We start from the raw sequence: 26,663 nt of genomic DNA on the forward strand, positions 1-26,663 counted from the left end.
CTCTATGATGATGATTTCCTAATACACATCTTCAACTAAGGTTTACTTGGCTGAGCTCCAAACCTCTGAATCCAATGCCTCATTGACCATCTCTACTTGAGCGAATCATAGACCTCTCAAACTGAGCATGTTGAAATTGAACTCAGTCTTTCACAGACCTTATATTTTTCCATTGGTCCCATCATCATTTATGACTATCACATTAGCCTTCTCACTGTTTCTTAAATTCCTGCTCATCTCTTTCACAATCATTTAAATAACATGATGCTTTAGAAATTTAAATCTGATCAATTCAAATTCCCCTGCTTAACATCTTTCAAAAGCTTCCACCACCTGGAGAGCCACCATATCTGAGACCTGTGCACTTACTTCATCTCAGCATTAACTGCTTTCCTCGCACTCCAGCCACGAGACTCATTCTCATCTCAGAGACTTTGCACCTACCCACCAAACTCTTCCTTCAGCCCTCTTTGAAGTCAGTCTAAATGTCCCTCAAGGAAGCCTTCCTTGACTTCCTTACTCCTGGGCTAAGGTCAACCCCCCTTTATATTTTGAAGCACTTCATTTTCCAGTTATGGCACTTACCACAGTCACTTATTTAATGTCTGTCTCTTCTTTCAGATTCAGTTTTACCTGAGAGCTGAGGCTGTGTCTGTCTTATTAACTCTTATATCCCTAATGCTTGACATGGTGCTTAAGCTGAAGAGGTACAGGATAAACATTTGTTGATAAATGACTACTCCCTGTATCACCTGCTCTGTACTTTATTTTGCACAATTTCCCAGTTTTTAAAAAATACCTATGGTATTCTCAGCACTGGCCTAGATCCTGTGGAGGTGTGTAAAGTGTAGTTTTCCCTTCCGACTGACTTAGTACTTCTCCTCTTACTTCTGTCCTCTAAGTTTGGGAAATTCAGGAAATTAGAGATATACTGAGCCAGGAAAATAAAAGCTTTCTGTTTCTGGAATATTTGGGAGTTATACAGTTTTTTGAAAAATTATGACTTCAGTGTTTAAAAGTTTTAATTTACTTATTAAAATAATATCTAAAAAATGTAATAGAAGTGCTTTAACATTGAACTCTTCATAGTATCTGATCAGTGCATATGTGTAGAGAAATAGTGCCATAAACTTTTCAATATCAAGGGTTCGATGAACTTTTTTTCTTTTAGGACACACTTCCTTTTTCAGGAAATGGAAGAAATTAGTGTCTTATTTGTTTGAGGACTTAGTCTTGTTGACCTTTTATCTTGAGGTTGATGAGTAAGTGTTGCCTTTCTAAGGAGACCTTAAACATACACAAGATTGTTTTCAAAGTTTTATCACGAAATTAGATATCCTCTACCAGATCCATAGGTGAGCTGAAATAAGTATAAGACATGTAAAATCAGTTCATGTAGTGACTGCTCTCCTAGACACAAGAAGAAAATGAGGGATAACATTGTAGTGCTGAGTCTCTGTAGTAAAAGTTATTGGGATGTGGGAACGCTTTTTGAGAGTTAACTAGAGAAAGGGCGTCTCTTTGGGAGCAGTGGCCGGAGATCTTAGCCCACTGCAGAACCTCCTGTTCTTGAGGATGTTTTCTCAGTTTAACTGCATAACCCCATATGCATTTTAGAGGTACTTTGGTCAGCAAAATTGGCGTCTGAATTCGGCTTTTTGCCACACACTCCTCCCAATTGACGTAGAAAAACACATTGTTTTAAATACTCTGAATTTTTCTCTTTTAAAATGTGGAAGAAAGAAAAATGAAGGACTTTATCAAGATGGAAAATGTTTTCTAAATCATGTTGCTACAAATCACTAAAATCCAAGGTTTTGTACAAAAAGGAAATGAAGATAAAACTGCTAATGTGCGCTTTATTCAGAGATGTTGATATTAGGAATATGCTTTTGCTTAGGAATACAGGCTGGAATTCTACTAAGCATATTTTCTTTGCAATATGGTTCCTATTCTTCCATCTCTGGCAACATACAAATAAATATAATTTTTGTTTAAAAATGGTCTCATTAAATAAAGAAATAAACTCTCATGTAAAAAGGCTAAAAAAAAAGCTTATCTCAATTTGAAGAGACTTTGTTGTCCAACAATAATAATGAAGTGTCAGTTGAAGAATGGCTAATCAAGATAGTTTTGAAAATGAGACTGATTAGCTAGGTCTCCATATGGCAAAGTTGTAATAAATAACATTTATTTTTCCTTTCTTCCTATTTTTCTCAGGTCCTTTTTTGAAAATGATTACCTTTTTTTTTTTTTTTTTTAAAAATCAAGTTAACACAGAGAAGTATATTAAATCAATAAAGGCAATTTTTGTTTTGCATTAATGCTAGAAATTTCTTCTATTCTCAAGTTTTTTCTCACCTTGTTTCTCTGTCTCTGTCTCTTTCTCGCCACAAGCTTTCAAAAACTATTGATGCAGATTCATAAAATGTCAGAGCCTTGTAGAGCATTTGACTAAAATTAAAGATACTTCAAAGCAAACTCAATAGAGATTTATAATTATTACTTGCATAAATATTTTTAATGAGGCTTATTTTTATGTTAAAGTGGTCAGAGATCTTTAGTAGGTACAAAACTTTTCATATTTCATACACTTAGGGGCTTAAATGTTTCCAGAAGTGCTTTCCTTATACAGTATCCCTTAGTTATATTGAAGAACAAAATGTGTGATGCCCATAATAAGTATTATGGGATATAAAGTAGGGAAGATAAATTATACTGCTGCTTTTTCCACAGCCTAGCTCTTGTGGCAACATGAGAAGCAATGAAGGAGAGAGTTTCCTATGATCCTTTGACACTTCAAGGAAAATTTATAGTGATTCTTTACAGGGCCTGTCTGCTCAGGGGCCATCAGTAACCCAGTTTTTCAGCTCCTGTCACTTAGTGGTCAGTATGACACTTATTCTTTGTCTGGTGATAGAATGTGAGGAGAAGTTGGCATAATATTCTTAGGGTTTTGGCAGTTTCCTTGAATTTGAGCAGAGAAAACCCAAATACCCAAGAATGTGGCCAATTTCACTCAGCCAGTTGATTCAGTAGCACATACTCTTCCAAGACTCTAGCATAGAGTATTTAGGCAATGGTGAGTCCAAGCTGCCTGGCAGAGGACATACATACTGGGGGAAAAGGGTGATGTGTTTAGTGAAACCAGATTGTGGTAGGACCTTCAGTGCTATGCTCAGGCTTACCAGGGTAGGCTGTGAAAGCAGAGGTTGTTAGCAAGGTATTTTGGAAATATTAATATGGCATCAGGAGCTTTTGCCTTGGTTGAAGGGAGGTAGGTGCTAGAGTATCAATGAGAATGGGATTAAAAGGGAGCGTTATGAGAAAAGCTCTGACTGGACCTAGTAAGGGTTGGGTACAAGCTCTCTATGATTGGATTTCTGTTTTCCCTCTGGCATATACCTCATTACTTTGAGGAAGTTTTCCTTGACTACCTCCTGGCCTCAGTTATGTTGAATGTAGTTTTAATTTAACCTCTGTCTTTTCTGGTGGATGGTGAGCTGCCCGTGGTCAGGAGCCACATGTGCCTTACTCACTGCTGTTTGCCTGGATCCTGGGAAGTGATAGCCACTCAGTAAACACTCATTGTGAACAGATGCACATGAATGAAGGAAATGAAGAAAAAGTGTTGAGTCAATAACAGCTGCAGCTTCAAGGTGCAATGGCTGGTGAAAAGCATGGTGCTGCCATTGATAAGTTTTGAGAAGGCAGGATGGACTAGAAGGTGCCTAAAAAGTAGGAGATGATGAGAACTCTTCATGAATATCTTAGCCCTTTCTCTACCATACCCTCTTATTAGAAGACTCAGTGAGTCTCGGACCAAGAGCAGAGGGCTTAGTAGTTTTGTTTGTGTCTGGGACAACTGAAAGTGCTAGGGAGTTAGTATCTTTGAGAGCTGCCTCCACCACTGCTTACTGGGAGTTATTGGGTAAATACTTTGGCTTTCTTGCCCAAGGTAGAACATGACTGAACTTTATACTGGCTACAGAGACCCTGTACTTTGAAGCTGAGTAGGCCCAGCCTCACCTGCTAATATCAGTATACCTTGTATTGGCTTTTCTTCCTGTCTCACTTTCCATTCCTCTGTTAATGCTTCTTAGGATCACCTTCTCCTCAAATTCTTACCCTTAAATTTTTGTCACAGGACCTGCCTATGAGAGAAACCAACCTAAAACAGAGTTTTACCACATTTTATCAGTGCCTTTTTCCATGACTGTGGACAAAGCACTTGTTGCCTGCTTTCTTGTCCACAGAGCATGGAACAGAGCTCAGGAACCTCCCAGAAGTGGTATCTGATTTGAATACTTAAAGTTTACCATCGTGAAAAGAAAATAGTAAATGTGGGGAAAGAACTGCCTTCTCTTATTTTCCCACCCTACTAGTGAGTAATGAAGTTGTAACAAAATAATTCATAGCCCTGACTCAGCCCTGCTTCACAAATGGAGGCCAGTTACCTGGGCCACAAGTACCTTCATGAAGATCTGTCATTGAGCAATGGTGATCTTATCCACCCATTTCCTTCATCTGCAAGCCATCTTTCTGTTTTCCAAGCCAAATTTCAAAGGGCAAGAGGTTTTTATATTTGACTCCCTCAATGTAGTATAATTCAGCAGCTCATGGGCTGTGCAGCGGTCATTGAAGACATATGGTAGATTTCATCCTTAATTGAAATACACACCAAATTGGCTGTGCGGATCCTCCAGCTGAGGGCTCACTGGACAACTGGTCTCACAGCAAAGGGGGATATTACTGGAGTGAATGCGAACTGTATGTTAGTGCCTCAGTCTGCAGAAGAGCACATCAGGAGGCTGCCTTTGAAAACTGAACCTTGTGAGTTGCAGCCATCCCTTGCAGACTTTCTCCCCACACATCACTGGCCCAGTGTTTTTGGATCAAGTCCCTGGGGTGATGTGACTGGTAAAAGGGAGAAAGAGAATAGGAATTTGGAGATCATTGTTGACTGAAAACTTCTTAAAAGAGCCCACTGTCATCTCTTGGGGGCAGTTCTCTGATGTTTTTCTTTTTTTGTTTAGAAGGAACCTATTTATCAAAGTGTTTTTAAATTACTGGAATGTTCACTTCTAGCACAGATCTAGGTTTGTGTTTTGAAATGCATTTCTAAGACTTGATCAGTGATTTGAACTCATGGATAACATGATATAGTTATCATCCATACTTCATTGAGAATGTGGCCTAGGGGAAGCATGAAAGAGTTATAAGACCTGGATTCAGTTTTAAACTCTTTTATTAATTAGTTGAGTGGCTTTGTTTGAGAGTCTCACTCCATCACCCAGGCCAGAGTGCAGTGGCATGATCTCTGCTCACTGCAACCTCTGTCTCCTGGGTTCAAGTGATTTTCATTTCTCAGCCTCCTGAGTAGCTGGGACAACAGGCATGCACCACCATGCCCAGCTAATTTTTGTCTTTTTAATAGAGATGAGGTTTCGCCATGTTGGCCAGGCTGGCCTTTAACTCATGATCTCAAGTGATCTGTCCACCTCAGCCTCCCAAAGTGCTGGGATTAATGAGGCTACCACACCTAGCCTTGTTAAGTGACTTTGGACAAGTCCCTTACTATTATTATTATTATTATTTTGGAGATGGAGTTTTGCTCTTGTCGCTCAGAATGGAGGGCAATGGTGTGATCTTAGCTCACTGCAACCTCTGCCTCCCAGGTTCAAGCAATTCTCCTGCTTCAGCCTCCTAAGTAGCTGGGATTAGAGGCATGCGCCACTACGCTTAGCTAAGTTTTCTATTATTAGTAGAGACAGGGTTTCATCACATTGGCTAGGCTGGTCTCAAACTCCTGACCTCAACTGATCCCCACCTCGGCCTCCCAATGTGCTGGGATTATAGGCTTGAGCCACCACATCCAGCCTACTATTATTTTTTAAATAGAGTAATAATATCTCTCTCACAGGGTTGTTGGAGATTATAAGAAATATGAGGCATATTTTAGACTATACCACACTATTTTTTTTGTTAGCTTCATTGCTTATCTCATTTGGATTCTGGATATGTGTTGCCAGAAAGCATCATTGTAGGAGATCATTGACTTCAGCTCTTTTTTTCATATAAAATTAATATATATTTATTCTTTTGTGTTATGTATATCTTTATGAATTTTCTTAATTTATTTTTGGAATACATTAGAATATAGAACATGAATGAATGAATGAATGAAATGAAGTTGATAGTCTGTGGACCTATCAGCCCAGTACTGCTAATAAACATGAACTAAATGTGCTAAGAAAACAGGTCAGAAGAAAAATCTTAGCACATGTTTTTTTTCAATTATTATTTTTCATTTTTTAAAAAAATACACCATGTTCCATGAAATAATTGAACAGAAAATTATAGTTCTATTGTTTCATTTCCCAGTTCTGCCTTAAAATCATTAACTCATTTCAAATATATGAGCCAGGGTTTTAAAAAGAGGATTAATTAATATAAGAAGTTATGTTACTAACATTCTTCAGAAGTCAGTGGCCGTAACCAGAGTACAATAGTCTTTTGGTAAACCCTGCTTCCTGTGGAAGAGAAAGAAAATCAAATCATCAGCATAATGGAAGAGTAAATCATTTCCTTGAAGACTGATCGCCCATTCTCTTGTTTGTTACTTTTTGCTGTTTAAACTGCACGTTCTGTCCTCATACCCAGGTAATTAATATTGTAGACCTCAGGATGAGAGAAATCTTTACTGTTTTGATTGGCATCTGCTCTGATACTGTTTAGGGAGAATGACAGAAATATATTCTAGATTGGGGTTCCCATGGGTGGTTATAGATTTGGTTTGCATTTAACCCTCTCCATCAGATTGAGGAGGTGCCTGAGGGTGCAGTTAGAAGCCAAACTCTTTTTCTTGAGGATAGAGAAACATACAGCTCTACTACCACCAATGACCTAACGAAGTGCTTCACATAAGGTTACCAATGAGGTTTTAATTTCAAATTTAGGACTTTCCCTCAAATGCCCACATACTGAAATTCATTAGCCATTTTCAAAGAGGCGTATAGTAAACAGGAAATACCCTAATTGGATGTACAGTATCATCTCAGGATCCAGATCACATGAGATTTAACTAGTTTTCTTTTGAATTCCTAGAGAGGGATGCAGTAGGCATGAACTGAATAGGGATAACATAATAAAATTATTCAAAGAAATAACCCTGAGGGAAAGTGGTGACAGGCCCCCCCCCCAAAAAAATAGTGAGGGATTAGTGTATGTGTGTGCGTGTGTGTGTGTGTGTCAGACAAATACTTAACTAGTCTGTGAGTGTCATACAAATATGTTTAATTACAGGCATCTGATGCCAGTATGCACTTCCAAGTAATGGTGGGAAACTTGGATGGGTTTAATGGAAAAGAAAAAAAAACAGCTTAAAGTTGAATATGGCTAATTAAAATAGTACCTATCAAAAATTCTGAAATGAAAACTGACCATTATCTTCTTGGTTTGCATTTGCAGCTCCTGGCCAAATACAAAAGCTTGCAGTGGAACAAAGTACTGCAGTTGGAGGAGGTGCAGGCTAAACTAGGGATTAGTCTAGAAGAAATGCTGTTGGTCACAGAGGATGCCCTTCATCCTGAACCCTATAGCCCTGAGGAGATCTGCAGGTGTCTGGGAATTACCCTGGAGGAACTCCGAACCCAAATCCTGAGTCCAAACACTCACGATGGTGAGTTGGCTGGAGAAAGTAACATATAGGTTATTCCCTCACTGACAGCTGGAAGGCTTCAACTTCTCCACTGATTTTAAAGCATACTTAAGGGAATTCGGAGACTGTGTTTCGGCAGACTTAATAATTTAGAATCATAGCTTCATAAATGGGTTCATTGATTTATTCATTCATTCATCAGTATCCTGGTTAGGCAAGGGGGAATGAGATATGATTTTTGTCTTTCAGGGACTTGTAATTCAATAAGCTTCTCTTTTTTATCTTTTTTTCTGGTTATTATGCTACTTGTATAAAAAATGGTCTAGGTTAGAGAACTGCTCTAACGCTGTAAAACAATACTCAGAACAGTATAAAGCCTTCACTTTTTAGGTTCAAATTTGTGCCTCCCTTTATTGTGGAAGCTTATTTCTGTTGTGGTCTGCTTTCAATTTTATTTTTATACCAATCAAATCAGAAACTGAGATGAAGGCCAGGTAAATGTTGCAGGCATAGGATGGAGTCTTGGATTGGCTATTCTTCTTAAAGGTTATCTATTTGTGAGAAATCAGTACAGGGGGCAAGGACATCTAGTTAAGATTCAGTTACTCTTAGGGTAGGGTTATGGTAGGTGAGTAGGAGATTAAGACAAAGATCAGCCTCAGGGCCCCAATTCTGGCTCATTCAATTCAGTTCCACAACTGGTTGTTGAGTTGCTACTGTGGATTTACCTACAGAGTCATGTCTTAAAGGCTACAAGTACTGAAAACTTTGGGATAAGATAAGGGAATCATTTGGAAGCAGGGACTGGGTTTTGGTTTCTAAGGCTGTCAATCCAATTTAATTTGATGAAGCTTGATACAGTCGTTAGAACAAGAATAAGCAAACTATGGCCTACTGGCCAAATCAGACCTGTCATCTGTTTGTGTAAAATAAACTTTTACTAGAACATGGCCATGTATTGGCTATGGCTGCGTTTGCACTATAAGAGTTGAGTAGTTGTGACAGAGACTGAATAGCCCACAAAACTGAAATATTTACTATCTGGCCCTTTGCAGAAAAAGTTTGCTGGCTCTCATTCCAGAAAGGCAGTAGACTGAAGTTTACCTCAGTTTTGCCATGAAAATAAGCATAACAAGAATGTGTCTCTTACAAGAATAATCTGTGTATTGTGCTAAGAATAATGCTAAGTAGTGGAGGTACTAATAGAGTGATGAGTGTGGTGATAGACTTGTACTTGAATCTAGGGAAATCAGAAAACAAAGAAATCAGACAGCTTAAGGCCAGGTGCACAGGCTCAAGCCTGTAATTCCGGGACTTTGGGAGGACAAGGTGGGGGGATCACTTGAGGCCAGGAGTTCAAGACCAGCCTGGCCAACACAGCAAAACCTCTTCTCTGTTAGAAATACAAAAATTAGCCAGCATGGTGGCAAGCACCTGTAATTCCATCTACTCAGGTGGCTGAGGCAAGAGAATTTCCTGAATCCAAGAGACGAAGGTTGCAGTGAGCTGACATTGTGCCACTCCACTCCAGCTTGGGTGACAGGGCGAGACCCAGTCCCCCAAAAAAACAAAAGCCAGCTTAACTAAGGAGATAGCAACCAGCCAAAAGTTAAATAATAAATAGGTATTTCCTAGGTAGGCAAACAGAAAGAATTCCAGGAAGGCTAAACAGTGGATATAGAGGCAGAAAGAAGTGAGAGAAGATTTTATGTCCAGAGAACTACAGTTAGTTGAGTGATTCTTGAAAATAATGTTGAGAATGATATGGTAATAGGCCAAGGTTGTAGATGGACCCAAATCACCAAAGGCCTTGTTAAATAATTTTTGTTTGTGTGTTTTATAGGTAATGTGAGCGGTAATAAATATTTATTGATTGGAGAAGATGGGTAGGGTATTGGATAGGGAGAGCTTCCAGGGGAATAGCCTTTATCTTTTGACCTAAGATACTGATTTCTTTAACAAATATGTATTGACTTCTGAGGACAGGAAATTGTGCTAGATGCTGGGATACAAAGATAAGCAGGACACAGTCTCTACTTTATAGTGACTTCATGTCTAATTGGGGGAGACTGCCATACAACAATGACAATAAATAATACCTGCTGTAACAAAGGTATTTATCAAGAACCCTAAGAGTATGGAGGGAAAAGTGGCTCAGATCCTGTAGTTGTTCATTCAGTTTTGAGCTGGATCCTTAGAGGAAGTTATTAATTTCCTAGACTAAGAGAAATGACCAGCCATTCCAGGCAGAGAGTAGAGCTCAAATGAAGACAAAGTAGCACAAAGAGTGGAGTACTGGAGAACATGTGCCAAGAGGTATTGTGTGCAGTAGGAATTGGAGGACAAAAAGACTGCCTAAAAGGATGCCAATGGGGAAACTATTGTTCTATACTCTACACTGAATGAGAAGAGCCGGAAGTAGGGTAAATGACTAAACTGGTAGATTCTCAAGACTGTAAAATAGAATTCAGTTGGAATTGGCACTTGCTGGTATGTAAGAAGTGAAGGGAAGAAGGAAGGAAAGGAGCGAGAGGAAGAAGGAAGAAAGGCAGGAAAGAAGAAAAGAAATATAAGGTAATTAAGTCCAAGGAATGGATAACTGGGAAAGTAAGGAAATTACAGTATCGAAGTGATTTTGGCAGTAAGATGACAAGCTCATTTCTCTCTCTCACTCTCTCAATAGATTATCTATCTATCTATCATCTATCTATCTATCATCATTGAATTTGTCTGGTGTGATAGCAAGGTATCTAGAGATGTAAAACAGGTAAAAATCCAAATGATAGAGTAATTCAATTTGGGATTATTGTTTAAAAGGTGAGGAAGTCTTAATAGACACTGAAAATGTTGACTGTCAAATGATCTAAAAACAGTCTTTTCATGGTGTCACTTCTTAGTTCAGAAACCTTCAGAGGCCCACCATTACCTAATTGCCTCAACTCTTCTAGTCCTGTCTTAACTATGTTCTGTCCTTTGTCCCTTTTGAGCCCATACATGCTGATGTGGACAGTGTTGCCTTGGTTGGGCCATTCTACTTACTAATTGGAAGCTTAGTCTTCCCTCTGGGTTTTTAATCCTAAACACCTCTGTGCTTTTATAAATGGATTTTCTCCCTTTTCTGAAATGCAGTTCCTACCTGTCTTAAAAGCTTAATATAATTCTTATATTTTGCTTATACTTCTTAATCCACAACCTATTCTCTTTCTCTGTATCCTTCTTTCTTTCTGCATCTGCCTGTCTTTTCTTCCCTTCTTTTACAATTTTTGGAATAAGTAAATTTCCCAGAATGCTTTGGAAAATACAAAGGGGAATTTGCTGGCATACAACATGTGTTGCTCTTTCTCTGTTTCTCTGTGTATATATGCATAAGCTTTATCCCCTGAAGAATGATGACTTCAAGGTTTTTGTAAAAATAATGCATGCTTCATCTTATCTCTTTTTTTCCAGAACTTTTATTTATTTTCTTTTTCAACTTTAATTTTAGGTTCAGGGCACAGACATGTAGGTTTGTTACATATGTAAATTGCATGTTTCTGGGGTTTGGTGTACAAATGATTTTGTCACCCAGATAGTGCCCATAGTACCCAAAGGGTAGTTTTATGATTCTCACTCTCCTCCAAGCCTTCATTCTCAAGTAGGGCCGGGTGTGTTTTTCTCCTCTTTGTCACCATATGTACTCAATGTTTACCTCCCACTTACAATTGATGGTGTTCCAATATATGGTATTTTGTTTTCTGATCCTGCATTAATTTGTTTAGGATTAAGTCCTCCAGCTGCACACATGCTGCTGCATAGGACATGATTTCATTCTTTTTTATGGCAGCATAGTATTCCACAGTGTATTTGCATCACATTTTTTTAATCCAGTCCACCATTGGGCATCTAGTTTGAGTCATGTCTTTCCTATTGTGAATAGTGCTGCAGTGAGTATATAAATGCATGTGTCTTTATGGTAGAATGATTTATATTCGAGTATATACCCAGTAATGGGATCGCTGAGTTGTAGTTCTGTTTTGAGTTCTTTGAGAAATCTCTAAGTTGCTTTCCACAGAGACTGAATAATTTACATTCTCACCAGCAGTATATACTCATTCCCTTTTCTTGGCAACTTGGCAACATCCGTTATGGCTTTTTAGTAATAGCCATTCTGACTGACATGAGATGATATCTCATTATGGTTTTGATTTGCATTTCTGTAATGATTAATGATGTTGAGCATTTCTTTAATATGCTTGTTGGCCACGTCTGTGTCTTCTTTTGAGAAGTATCTGTCTGTGTCCTTTGCCCATTTTTAAATGGAGTTGTTTTTTGCTTGATTTGTTTACATTTTTTATAGATTCTGGATATTAGACATTTGTAAGATGCATAGTTTGCAAAAGTTTTGTCCTATCGTGTAGGTTGTCTGTTTACTCTGTTGACAGTTTCTTTTGCTGTACAGAAGCTCTTTAGTTTAGGTCCCACTTGTCAATTTTTGTTTTGGTTGCAATTGCTTTTGAAGATTTCATCACAAAATCTTTGTCAAGGCTTATATTCAGAACTGCATGTACTGAGTTTTTTTCTAGGATTTTTATACTTTTAAGTCTTCCATTTAAGTTTTTACTCTATCTTGAGTTGATTTTTTTATATGGTAAAAGGAAGGGGTCCAGTTAAAATTTTCTGTTTATGAATAGCCAGTTATCTCAGTACCATTTATTGAACAGGGAGTCATTTTTCCATAGCTTATTTTTGTTGACCTTGTCAAAGATCAGATGGCTGTGGGTGTATGGATTTGTTTCTGAGTTTTGTATTCTGTTGCATCAATCTACATGTCCATTTTACCAGTACTATGCTGTTTTGGTTACTGTAGCCTTGTAGGATACTTTAAAGTTGGGTGGTATAATGGCTTCAGCTTTGTTCTTTTTCCTTAGGATTGCTTTAGCTATTTGTGCCCTTTTTTGGTTTGAATTTTAGAATTTTTTTTCTAATTCTGTGAGAAATGAGATTGGTAGTTTGATAGGAAAAGCACTAAATCTGTAAATTGCTTTTGGTAGTATGGACATTTTGATAATATTGATTCTTCTAACCCATGAGCATGGAATGTTTTCCATTTGTTTGTGTTGTCCCTGATTTCTTTCAGCCATGTTTTGTAATTCTTATTGTAGAAATCTTTCACCTCCTTGGTTAGCTATATTCCTAAGTATTTCATTCTTTTTGTGGCTATTGTGAATGGTATTGTGTTCTTGATTTGGCTCTTAGCTTTGACATTACTGGTGTATAGAAATGCTTCTGATTTTGGTACATGTATAGAAATGCTACTGATTTTTGTACATGGATTTTGTATTCTGAAACTTTACTGAAGTTATTTGTCAGTTCCAAGAGTCTTTGGGCAGATACTATGGGGTTTTCTAGGTATAGTATCATACTTTCAGTGTAGAGAAATAGTTTAACTTCCTCTTTTCCTACATAGATGCCCTTTATTTCTTTCTCTTGCCTGATTGCTGTGGCTAGGACCTCCAATACTATGTTAAATAGGTGAAAATGGGCATCCTTGTTTTGTTCTGGTCCTCAGGGTAATAATACCTCTAGCTTTTGCCTGTTCAGTATGATGTTGACTATGGGTTTGTTATAGATGGCTCTTATTATTTTGAGGTTTGTTCCTTTGATACCCAGTTTGTTAACAGTTTTTAACATGAGGAGTTGTTGAATTTTATTGAAAGCCTTTTTTAATTTTAATTTTTATTTATTTATTTTTATTGCATTTTAGGTTTTGGGGTACAGGTGAAGAACATGCAAGATAGTTGCTTATGTACACACGTGGCAGTGTGATTTGCTGCCTTCCTCCCCTTCACCTATATCTGGTATTTCTCCCCATGCTATCTCTCCCCAACTCCCCACCCCCCGCTGTGCCCCAAACAGACCCCAGTGTGTAGTGCTCCCCTCCCTGTGTCCATGTGTTCTCAATGATCAACACCCACCTATGAGTGAGAACATGCGGTATTTCATTTTCTGTTCTTGTGTCAGTTTGCTGAGAATGATGTTCTCCAAGTTCATCCATGTCCCTAAAAGGACACAAACTCATTGTTTTTGTTTGCTGGCTGCATAATATTCCGTGGTGTATATGTGCCACATTTTCCCAGTCCAGTCTATCATCAATGGGCATTTGGGTTGATTCCAGGTCTTTGCTATTGTAAACAGTGCTGCAATGAACATTTGTGTGCATGTGTCCTTATAGTAGAATGATTTATAATCCTTTGGATATATACCCAGTAATGGGATTGCTGGGTCAAATGGAATTTCTATTTCTAGGTCCTTGAGGAATTGCCACACTGTTGTCCACAATGGTTGAACTAATTTACACTCCCACCAGCAGTGTAAAAATGTTCCTATTTTTCCACATCCTCTCCAGCATCTGTTGTCTCCAGATTTTTTAATGATCGCCATTCTAACTGGTGTGAGATGTTATCTCAATGTATTTTTGATTTGCATTTCTCTAATGACCAGTGATGATGAGCATTTTTTCATATGTTTGTTGGCCTCATGTATGTCTTCTTTTTGTAAAGTGTCTGTTCATATCCTTTGCCCATTTTTGAATAGGCTTGTTTGTTTTTTTCTTGTAAATCTGTTTGAGTTCTTTGTAAATTCTGGATATCAGCCCTTTTTCAGATGGGTAAACTGCAGAAATTTTTTCCCATTCTGTTGGTTGCCGATCCACTCTAGGGACTGTTTCTTTTGCCGTGCAGAAGCTGTGGAGTTGATTAGGTCCCATTTGTCTATTTTGGCTTTTGTTGCCAATGCTTTTGGTGTTTTGAGAGATCTTCTTGGTTTTACTTTCTTTTCTTCTTCTTTTTTTTGTGCTGTGGTCTGAGATCATGGTTGGTATGATTTTTTTTAAATTTGCTGAGAATCACTTTATGGCTGGGCATGCGGTCAGTCTTAAAGTATGTGCCATGTGCAGATGAGAAGAATGTATATTCTGTTGTTGTTGGGTGGAGTATTTGATAAATATCTTTTAAGTCCATTTGGTCTAGTGTTGAGTTTAAGTCCCAAATATCATTGTTAGTTTTCTGCCCAAACAATCTTTCAGTAGGGTGTTAATGTCTCCCAGTATGATTTTTTGGTTACCTAAGTCTCTTTGTTGGTCCTTAAGAACTTGTTTTATGAATCTGGGTGCTCTAGTGTTAGGTGAATACATATTCAGGTCAGTTATCTTGTTAAATTGAACACTTTATCATTATGTAGTGCCCACTTGTGACCTTTTTGATCATTGTTAGCTTAAAGTCTGTTTTGTCTGAAATAAGAATAGCAACCCCTGCTCTTTTTTTGTTTTCTGTTTCCTTGATAGATTTTTCTTCATCTCTTTACCTTGAGCCTATGGGTGTCAACTGTATGTGAGATGAGTCTCTTGAAGACAGCATGCAGTTGGTTCTTGCTACTTTATCCAAGTAATCCCTCTGTGTCTTTTAAGTGGGGCATTTAGCCTGTTTAAATTCCAAGTTAATATTGATATGTGAGGGTTTGATCTTGTCATCACTTCTGTTAGCCAGTTGTTTTGTAGAATTGATTATATAACTGCTTTATAGTTGATATGGTTTGGTTGTATCCCCACCCAAATCTCATCTTGTAGTTCCCATAATCCCCACATGTCATGGGAGAGATCCTGGGAGATAACTGAATCATGGGGGCAGTTACTCCCATGCTGCTGTTCTCATGATAGTGAATTCTCATAAGATCTGATGGTTTTACAAAGGGCTTTTCCACCCTTCACTTGGAACTTTTCCTTGCTGCCACCATGTGAAGAAGGACAGATATGTTTGCTTCCCATTCCACCAGGATTGTAAGTTTCCTGAGGCCTCCCCAGCCATGCTGAACTATGTCAATTAAACCTCTTTCCTTTATAAATTACCCAGTCTCAGGTATGTCCTTATTAGCAGCATAAGAACAGACTAATACAATAGTGCTGGTGGGCTATGTACTTAGGTGTGTTTTTTGGTGGCAGGTACCAGTTTTTGTTTCCATGGTTAACACTTCCTTAAGGATCTTAAAAGGCAGTTCTGATGGTACTAAATTACTTAGCCTTTGCTTGTCTGAAAAGGATTTATGTCTTCTTCACTTAGGAAACTTAGCTTGTCTGGATACGAAACTCTTGGTTGGAATTTCTTTCTTTAAGGATGCTGACCTTGAGGTGACAGTGTAGGGAGAGATGTTAAAATCAAGCTGTGGCTTCAAGCTTCTGTTAAACCAGCCAGACTTCCAAAGGCCCATGTGCAATTCTTATATTCTGTTTCCAAATTTCTAATAATTAGTTTTAGAAATGCTCAGAGGCCTTTCACATTACACACACACAAAGCAAAATCCTTCAATCCTTTAGATGTTCTTTAGAATGGCTAAACAACAAACAGATGTTGTTTAGGAACTATCTAGGAATAGTTTCAGGATTATGTGCCAGGCCTTACCCACAGGTAGGAATTGTCTAAGGGTATGGTAGAGTGGTCTGGAGTCTTGGAGCCTCAGGGGCGAGACTTAATTGGGAAGAGTGTTTCCCATGGTGCGACTCAAGAAGAAAATGTGAAGCTGTGGTCAGAGTGAGGAGAGATAGGCACAAGTATCAAGCATATAACTCAATAACACACATTAGAGGCTGGGTGCAGTGGCTCGCGCCTGTAATCCCAGCACTTTGGGAGGCAGAGAAGGACAGACCATGAGGTCAAGAGATCGAGACCATCCTGACCAACATGGTGAAACTCCGTCTCTACTAAAAAAAAAAATACAAAAATTAGCTGGGCGTGGTGGCATGCGCCAGTAGTCCCAGCTATTCGGGAGGTGGAGGCAGAAGAATCACTTGACTGGGAGGTGAAGGTTGTAGAGCGAGACTCTGCCTCAAAATAAATAAAGAAAGAAAAGAACATACATTACAGGACAGAAGAATCTGCGAGGAAGTAAATGGGCAGTAGAGAGAACGGTTCAGGTAGTTTAGATTCTAACTTATAAAGGAAGGAATTTGTTGGGGCATTTCTTTTGGGAGTGTCCAAACTGCTCTGGTTGGGGTGGCCCAGCTGCTTAGCCATACTGTGCTGGGTAGACCCAAATTTCATTGCTTTAATTACCAACTTTGCTGTGACCACATGATGGTCAGTTCCTGACTCATTAACTCATTTGTTTGCCTTGTATGATCTCCAGAGTCATGAGTGATAATCATGGCTTTAATAAAGAACAAAGCACTGGCATAGATTGCTCTTTAAAAAGACACCTAGAATCAATGGTAAAGAAAAAGAGAACGAAACAACTTGTTACACACTTTATGATTTCCACATTACCCTTTACACATACTGTCTAATTTGAATCTCACAACAACCCCAGGGCACAGGGTTATCTGCATTTCACAGATGAAGAAACTGAGGTGAGAGAGTTTAGTGATTTTTTTCAAAACCACACAGGTGGTACGAGCTGGAGCCAGACCCCAAATCTTAGTCTTCTAATTTCATCTAATACTTCTTTTGCCATCACTTTTTAAATCTTGGCACACTTTTAAGCCGCCCTTAGCAATCCTTCACCAATTATGGGAGATGATATCTAATTCTGACTTTGCTTGGATCAAATTTTTTCTTAACACTAATGAGTAGTGATAAAGATAGGTAACTTTATGTCCAAAGAGTTTCCTTTATGGCTATTTCCCATTCTAGTGTTTTGGCCTTAGAAGAGATAAGACCATGTGGCATCTAGAAGCTTGCTTTATTTAAGGAACAACTCAACTTGGCCATAATATGCCTAAGCTGTTGTGTTCTAGAAGAGCCATGAGAAGTGCTATGAAATTTTCACATTTAATAAAAATGCAGTTCTCATAGATTATCTAAGTTAAGTCTAAGAAGAGTAGTTTGTTTTTATCTAACAGAAAAGTATAAAGGTGCTTTACAATGTAAAAGGGCCAGTTGTTTAGTAATTTAAATATCCAGTTAAGGGTTCTCAATTATAAAGGAAGTTGATTTAAATGTAGCTTATAAGATATCAGGTACTAAACACTGTGATCTCAACAGATTCTGTTGTTGTTCTTGTAAATGTTTTGGAAGAAAAGTTTTCCATAAAAAGTTAGAAACTCCAAAGGAAATTATATACCCTTCTAGAGTTTACAGATGTTGGTTGAACAGAAATACTTAAAATCTGTGAGATGGACTTCTAATGACAAAGCCAATAAAATGGGTCCTTTGGTTTTGTCTATTGTTTTCATTTTTATGAGATGAAATAATAGACTGTTATGAAACAAAGTATAAAAGAATAAATCAAATAATAATGATTTTTCTTCCACACAAAAGATATTATGCTTTAAGTTGTTTTGGAAGTCCAGTTTGTGGAAAATTTGCTTTCATTAATCTTTTTTTCTTTCCCTCTCTGCCTGGTCTCTTCTTTTTGCCCATCAGCCTCATTAACTTCTCTGCTACTTTCTACCTACTGTGCCATTTATTTCCTTGAGAGTCAGCTGAAGTAACTATGAATGGATCTAGTGGCTTTTAGCAGGTTATTGCCAAATATCAATAGGAATCACAACAAAAATTATGACCTATTGTTTGTGTATAGACATTAACAATTTAACCATATGAGGTCGCATTTGATCATCCTTCATGCTGCAGGTTTCAGATGAAAATATTATGATGCCACCACTCTACATTCAGGGTAGAGATGTTCCATAGTTTTTTAGAAAATGTTCAAGGAAAATGGTTTCTTGTTTTGTCTTTAGAAAGGATTAGAATGGGAGAGACCACAAAGATTAACACCCTTAGTCCCTTAGGACTTCTGTAATATTGGGAAAGCATTATTCTGTCAAGGGCCACTGATGGAACAGTAAAAAGGACCAGAGACCACCTACATAGGAAAGCAATATAATTTAGTCTTTTAATTAGAAGTTATAAAATGTTCTAAGAAGAAGCAATATGAAAGTCTACTTAATTAACACAGGAAATACTAAGATATATGCTTCATTTCTCTTTTAGCCTAAAAAGGGAAATGGGACAGAGAGCATGAAGATCATGAGGGAAAGGGTCATATGAAAAGAAAATGGGAAAAAGAATCTTATAAAGGGGGGAAGGTTGCTTATGGAAGCACATAAACACAAATGCAGAGAAACCACAAACACACACCTGTTTGCATTCACTTCCCAACTGGCTTTTGGAGAGCTATATAAGCACATTTGTAATCATGGAGTGCTGTGAAATAGCATCATCTTGATTATTCTTTCAGGGTATTACCAGTTATAGTGTAAACACCTTGAGAATAGGGACATATCTAGGTGGTTTCTGAAGTGGTTTTCCTCATCCACCTCTGGATTGCTCTTCTTGGAAACCAACTGGTTTAGCCTAGTGGAGTTGTGATTTATTAGAGAAATTGACCAGTAATGTGTAGTTATATGATTGTGCACAGGCAGCTACAGCCACAACTACTTTTAGCCCCTACCCAAACAGTGGGAAAGGGAAAAGTCTCAGAAAGATTAATTATACACTTACATAATAAAATTTCCAGTTCTCTCCGACCAGCATATTTATTCACTATGATTAATTATCCTGAGATAGTCTTCATTCAAGGTAATAAAATATTCTAGAATACTTATCACTTTTTAGCTTGTTAGCTGAAAACCAATGCTCTACATTCATCTGTAATTATAAACCTTATGTAGTTTGGTGATATGCGGCTACATGGAAAAACTTGCTGCATAAAGAATGAGGGAGATGATGCTCCCTTGCAGTCATCAGACTGACATCCAGAACTGCATTCAGACCTGGGAACCACCCTTCAAGAAGGGCATGCACAGATTAATGTGTATTTGGAAGAATAAACAGGTGAAGGAGACTGGAAATTTGATCATGTGTTGGAACTTGGAAGGTTGCTCTGGAGAGAAGACTCATAGTGGTATTTCCCTGCTGCAGGGGGCAGGTGGCAGACTACAAAATCGCCAGTGAAAACAACCAAAATAGACAAATAGGACAACATGAAACGAAAAAGGTTCTGTACAGCAAAGGAAACCTATCAACAGAGTGAAGGAAACCTATCAACAGAGTGAACCTCCAGAATGGGAGAGAATACCTACAAACTACTTATCTAAGAAGGAACTAATATCCAGAATATACAAAGAACTCAACTCAACAACAAAAAAAGAATCCAATTAAAAAATGGACAAAGAGTCTGAATAGCAATTTCTCAAAAGAAGACATGTAAATGGCCAATAGGTATATGAAAAAATGCTTAATATCACTAATTATCAGGGAAATGCAAATCAAAGCCACCATGAGATATCATCTCACCTTTGATAATAGTAGAATGGCTACTATCAAAAAGACAAAAAATAACAAAAGCTGGTGAGGATACAGAGAAAAGGAAACTCTTCTACACTGTTGGTGAGAATGTAAATTAGTACAGCCATTATGGAAAACAATATGTGAGATGGCTTTCTAGAGAGCCAGATTCTGGTCAGCTTGCTCTCTTCAGGCCCATGACCACACTCTGCCTGTTCCCACCTAGGGCCTTTGGCCATTCTCTCTTCACAGCAGGGACATTGTATGGCTCAGACCCCTCTCTCCTGTGACATGTCCCACTACTGGTCTTCCCCCAGCAAGCCCAATCTTCTTAGCGCACCTTCAGCATTTCCAGCACTGGGATGTCTGCTGCAATTGCTCACCATCCAGTGATGTCACAGTTTGTCTTATCTGTGTAACGAAGCTGTAAGTTACTTAAAGCACAGGTTCTACTTCATGTGGCTTTTCTGTCATTTGGAGCATGCTATTGGATGCACAGCAGGTGCTTAACAAGAACTATTGGTTAACTGTTGCTAGATGAGTATGATAGATGACTATCATACTCAGTGCTTACAGCATCACTCTTAGTGGAAGATGAGGTAATAAGGAAAGGCCACCAGCTCTTGCATGGAGAATTTAAAATTAAGTCAGTGAAGCTCAGCTACTCAGGAGGCTGAGGGAGGAGAATTGCTTGAATCCAGGAGGTAGAGGTTGCGGTGAGCTAAGATCGCACCATTGCACTCCAGCCTGGGTAACAAGAGTGAAACTCTGTCTCAAAAAAAAAAAAAAAAAATTAGTGAAGCTCTTTCAGATGACTCAGTGCTTTTGGCATTGCTCTTAGCAGAAGATGAGGTAATAAAGGAGAGGCCACTAGCTCTTGCATGCAGAGGTTAAATTTAAATCAGTTGGACTCTGAGAGATGAGTTAGACATGTCCTCTATCTACTGTTGACCTGCTGTCCTCAGAGCTTAAAATGGTGCTCAGTGTGCCTCACCTGTCAAAGGCTTTTTCTCACCCTTTCCCACCAGAAAATAACCAATTATTTAGATTAATAATTTAATCTAATCAGTGCCCTGATTTAGATTCCTTGATTAGAGATGGGTTCTGATCATAAACTATGTAACCATCTTTTAAAGGAAAAAGTTAATAGGCAACTCTTTGTTACAAAGATTGCCTAAAAGAAAAAAAAAACTAATTTGAACTGTTTATTATCTATTTTTATATTCTTTCTCTTTTATTTGAAACACATTTTGTTTGTTTTTGAAATCTCTTCTCTCTCACATCTGTAAAGCAAAATACAATATAAACAATTCTCAGTCATCTCTGATAATGAGTATTAGGGTATACTTTGAGCACTGAAGTTTACTAATTGTTTCCAACTTTATGTTAGAAAACTTTCCTCACTTTTTGGTGAGGATGCTAGTGAGTATAAATTGTCAAAATAATAGTCTTCTTTATATTCCATATTGTACTTGTCTCACTACTGTTTATTTAGCCTAGTTTCAGTGCAGTTTTGTTACAAGAGGGATCTGAATCATTCATTCAAAAATCATTTATTGAACCCCTACTAAGTGCCAGATCCTATTTTAGCTAATGGAGATAGTTGTGAAGAAATTAGACAAGGCCCTTGCTTTCTTGGAGCTGAGCTTCCAGTGGTAGGAGACAACCACAAAAAAATGAATAAATGAACACACAGGAAAATATTGGATGGTGATAAGTGTTGGGAGCATAAAATAGGATGGAGAAAATATATATGTGGGGGGGCTACTGCAGATTAGATTTGAGTCTCTTTGAAGCTGTGACATCTGAGTCTTGAATGACAAGAAGGAACCAGCCACGTGAAGATCATGGGGAAGAGCATTTCAGGACAACAAAAGAGCTACTGCCACGGGCAAATGGTAGGAGCCACATGGTGTGTTGGAAGCACAGCTAGGAGGCTAGTCAGAAAGACGTTTTAGAGCTAGCCAATAGAATTTATTATAGAAGTCAAAGTTATTAGCAGCAAAATGAAATACTTATTTTGCAGTTTAAGTGTATATGACCATGAGCATTTAGATTTCAGAATCTGTGCCATGATTTCATGATTAAATTAAGTAAGTACGTAAGATTCACACTGGAGAAAATCAGTGTTCTGAAGACTATGCCGTATATCCTACTTTGAAGTCTTGGATTTCTTATGAATAGGATAGGCCATTAATAGTATTAGAGTAAAATATCTTCTAGTGTTATATTCTTAAATTGAATTTGCCTTGGAAGTAATCATGCATGCAATGAACATAGTAAGAAACAGCTTCCTTCATCCTTTAATGTAATAATTGCTCTCAAGGATTATAAGAGCTTATAGACAGCTGGAACATCCGGCTATAATGTTAGCTGGACAGGGAAGAAAGCTGTTATGGATAAAGCTTGGATTTTTCTGGTATCTGTATAACAGAAACCGGATGAGTTGCCAGCACATAACAAGCCAGAACTCTGGATCCAGAGAGCATTTGTGACATTCAGCCAACACAGAACTGCTTTCCCACCCACAGGGTGGTCTCCAAATCTGTTGAGGCTTTTGGCAAGATTTTTATATCACAATTGAAAACAGATGCCCTTTCTGCCCTTTCCCTTGTTGTCTGAGTTACTACCGTTCAGGAGATTGCAAGTCATGGCAATCTCTCATGAACCTTCAGAATGCCCAGCAAGAGTCCCATTAGACATTCCTATTCAGAAGTCTTGCTGTGAAACACTTCCTTTGCAAGAAGAGAACAGATGCAGGAAGGTGCCAGGATTGTGAGGTTCTGGTAGTCTTCTGGGTGTATTGTGAATGTTTTTTGTCAAAATCAAAGCACCAGTCCTTGGTTTAATAGAATATATCTCTCTGGATAGTTTCTATTTTAAAATATTTAATCCCAAAAGAAAATACTTCATTCTAAAGAAACATGTAATCCTAAAGGAAAACCAAAATGTACTCTCCCTAATGGACTATATTGAGTTTTATTATAGAATATGGCCCTAAAATGTGCTTGGATAGGATACTGAAAATCCCGAGTATCAAAAATCACTAAACCACTAAATTCTTGATTGATTAAAAGAAACTTACTAGACATAACAACTGAATATAATGTGTGAAATCTGTTTGGATCTTGGTGTAAACCAATTGAAATTTACACTGGTGGACAATTGGGAAAGTTTAAATATGGACTAAATATGAGACAGTATTAAGGAACCACTGGTAATTTTGTTAGGTATGATAATGATATAGTGGTTATATAAAAAATAAGAGTTATAAGGACAGTCCTGTGGAGGGGAGAAAATGTAACCTGAAACTTGATTTATTGGCTCATTAGTAGAAATATAAAAGTGCTTCTGAAAAAGTAATCATAGTTTAGAGGAGAGGAACCTGGAGGCAGACTCAGGAGGAGAGAGTCATATAGAAAAGGAGATTTTGAAGGATGTTCAGTGTCCTTCAGTGCAGGGACTGTGCCATCTCTAAATGGCTCTGCAAGGGAGGAGCCAGGGAATAAATCCTCTGACCTCACTCTCTTCCCTCCCTTCTGCTGCTGACCTTTTCCTGTTCTCAAATCTAGATGGCAAGGGACTCACTGGTATGGACTATACAGGTCAGCCTTTGGGGCTGATAGTAGGGTGGAAAGGGGCAGAGAGTAGAACTGGGAGTGTTAACAAAAACTACCAGTAACAGCATCTTCTTTATGAGGTATAACAATATGGGGGGAATGTTGAAGGACAGATGCTCTTGGGAGAAGCCCTTCGTAGAATTATAAAATGTTAGGGCTGGAAGGATCCTGAGGAGTGATTTTCCACCTCATTTTAGAGGTTAGAATATAAACAGGGCCTTATAAAGGTGGCAATTTGTGTACAGCTAGTTGTCACAGAGCTGTTAAGAAATTAGACTTTTTGATTTTTAGCCCTGTCTCTATTCCCTAGGCCTGGGAATTTGCATAAATTTTCCAAAATTTTCCCAGACCCACCATACCAGCTCAGCCACTATTCAGCATGGGTGAAAATGGTAAGAAAGTCTCAGTTGTTATTCACAGGAATGTGTAAATATTATAGACATAGCCATTGCAATAGGCCACGTTTGTATAGCTGAAATTACAGAGTCATTGTGGGTAATCTGGAAAATACAAGTGTGTGTCACCCATAAGGGACCACGGAGATAACTATTAACATTTTAGTGCTTTCCTATCAGTTTCTAAAATTAAAATGTACATAAATATGTGTATATGTGTATGCAAAATGAGTTATCAATTGTACATATAGTTTTGTTTTATTTTCATTTAATAATGGATAATTTCCTATGCATCAAATTGCCTTAGAATCTGAGTTTTAATAGCAGTAATATTTCAAAAATTAATTTTTTTTTGAGATGGAGTCTCGCTCTGTTGACAGGCTGGAGTGCAGTGGCACAATCTTGGCTCATTGCAACCTCCGCCTCCCAGTTTCAAGTGATTCTCCTGCCTCAGCCTCCCGAGTTGCTGGGACTACAGGTGTGTGCAACCATGCCCAGCTAATTTTTGTATTTTTAGTAGAGACAGGGTTTCACCATGTTGGCCAGGATAGTCTCAATCTCCTGACCTTGTGATCCACACACCTCAGCCTCCCAAAGTGCTGGGATTACAGGTGTGAGCCACCACAGCTGGCTGGTATAATGAGCCACTGCACCTGGCCAGTATAATTTTTTAAAGTCCTCTGTAATTAGATAGTTGAGTGGTTTCTTATTTTCTTCTATAATAAACAATGCTGCAGTATATGTACAGGTACATATATAAATATTATATATCCCATATAAATAATTGTGTTTATCTGTTCCTTTAGGATACATTAAAATTTTTTTTATACTTTAAGTTCTAGGATACATATGCAGAATGTGCAGGTTTGTTACACAGGTATACACGTGCCATGGTGGTTTGCTGCACCCATCAACCTGTCATCTACATTAGGTATCTACATTAGGTATTTCTCCTAATGCTATCCCTCCCCTAGACCCTAACCCCTGACAGGCCCCGGTGTGTAATATTCCCCTCCCTGTGTCCATGCGTTCTCATTGTTCAACTTCCACTTATGAGTGAGAACATGCAGTTTTTGGTTTTCTGTTCATATGTTAGTTTGCTGAGAATGATGGTTTTTATTAAAAATTGCCACCATAAGAATTCTCAGTGGTCCTTTTTGTTGGGGCATAGTGCAAAGAACGTGGCTCTAGAGCCAGGCATCCATGATCTGTTTGGCTTCCACAACATTCAGGATGTGTGACCTTAAGCATGTCACTTCACTCTACTGAGCCAGCTTCTCTTTTCTGTTAACAGGGATCATACTGCACATCCCTCAGTGCTGTGATGAGAACTACATGAGGTAGCACTTTTTGTGTTTTTTTTGAGACAGAGTCTTGCTCTATCATCCAGGCTGGAGTGTAATGGTGCAATCTTGGCTCACTGTAACCTCCACCTCCTAGGTTCAAGAAATTCTTCTCCCAAGTAGCTAGGATTACAGGTGCCCACCAGCACACCCAACTAATTTTTGTATTTTTAATAGAGACATATTTTCACTATGTTGGTCAGGCTGGTCTCAAACTCCTGACCTCAGGTGATCCACCCATCTCAGCCTCCCAAGGTGCTGGAATTACGGGCGTGAGCCACTGTGTCTGGCATGTAGGGTGTGTTTAATACATGTTACATCTCCTTTCTTTTGGGATGGATTAGATTGCACACAAGTATATGCACATCTGTGCTGAGTGAAGTTAAGGAAATATAGTTGGCCGGGTGCGGTGGCTCACGCCTATAATCCCAGCACTTTGGGAGGCCGAGGCGGGTGGATCACAAGGTCAAGAGATCGAGACCATCCTGGTCAACAAGGTGAAACCCCGTTTCTACTAAAAATACAAAAATCAGCTGGGTATGGTGGTGCGCACCTGTAGTCCAAGCTACTCAGGAGGCTGAGGCAGGAGAATTGCTTGAACCCAGAAGGCGGAGGTTGTGGTGAGCTGAGATCGTGCCATTGCACTCCAGTCTGGGTAACAACAGTGAGACTCCGTCTCAAAAAAAAAAAAGGAAATATAGTTAAGAGATTTTATTCAGTATCAAGAAAAAAGTAAAACTGACTTACAAATAGACACATGCAAATAGACACATTTCAATGGAAAGAACTCTTTCAGTGAGAGACCTATTTAAAGTTTAAGGTATTGTTAATGAAAACAGAAATGAAAATCTTCAAAAATATATTTTTATTTATACTTGGCTGTCTAGTAACTATTCCTAATCTCCTTCCCCACCTGCTTAGTGCTCATCTTCAAACTCTATCAGCGGGCAAAGCATGTTTACAGCGAGGCTGCACGAGTCCTCCAGTTTAAGAAGATATGTGAAGAAGCACCTGAAAACATGGTCCAGCTGCTAGGAGAGTTGATGAACCAGAGCCACATGAGCTGCCGGGACATGTATGAGTGCAGCTGCCCTGAGCTGGACCAGCTGGTGGACATCTGTCGGTGAGAGAGCCTGGTGGGGGCCAAGGGATGCCACCAAATAATATTGTTTAAATTAATGGAAAAAATGTAACATTTCATAATCTATTAGAATTAAGATTGTTCCCCACTTTCTATATGAGGGGTCTCCCATGATATAGAGCTAAACTTGTTCCCTGCTAAATATCTGTAGGATGAAAGATCTGAGACCTGTCCCCATGATTTTATGAGGTTCTCGGTTTGGAGTCAGTTTGAAGTCAGCTCTTTATATCATGAGAAAGACCTTTCC

General features: G+C 38.5%; 1 protein-coding gene across 6 annotated transcripts in view; it reads left to right on the forward strand.

Annotated features, from left to right (window-relative positions):
* GALK2 (galactokinase 2) overlaps positions 1 to 26,663 on the forward strand; it is a 123,454-nt gene that overhangs the window by 88,703 nt on the left and 8,088 nt on the right. For all 6 annotated transcript variants that reach the window (XM_035259619.3, XM_078334216.1, XM_035259621.3 and 3 more), the window contains exons 8-9: positions 7,471 to 7,681; positions 26,197 to 26,398. In XM_035259619.3, coding sequence (XP_035115510.2) covers positions 7,471 to 7,681; positions 26,197 to 26,398 — 413 coding nt within the window. The remainder of the gene's footprint in view (positions 1 to 7,470; positions 7,682 to 26,196; positions 26,399 to 26,663) is intronic.

Source organism: Callithrix jacchus, chromosome 8, assembly GCF_049354715.1.
Source record: "Callithrix jacchus isolate 240 chromosome 8, calJac240_pri, whole genome shotgun sequence".
Taxonomy (NCBI): Eukaryota; Metazoa; Chordata; class Mammalia; order Primates; family Cebidae; genus Callithrix; species Callithrix jacchus.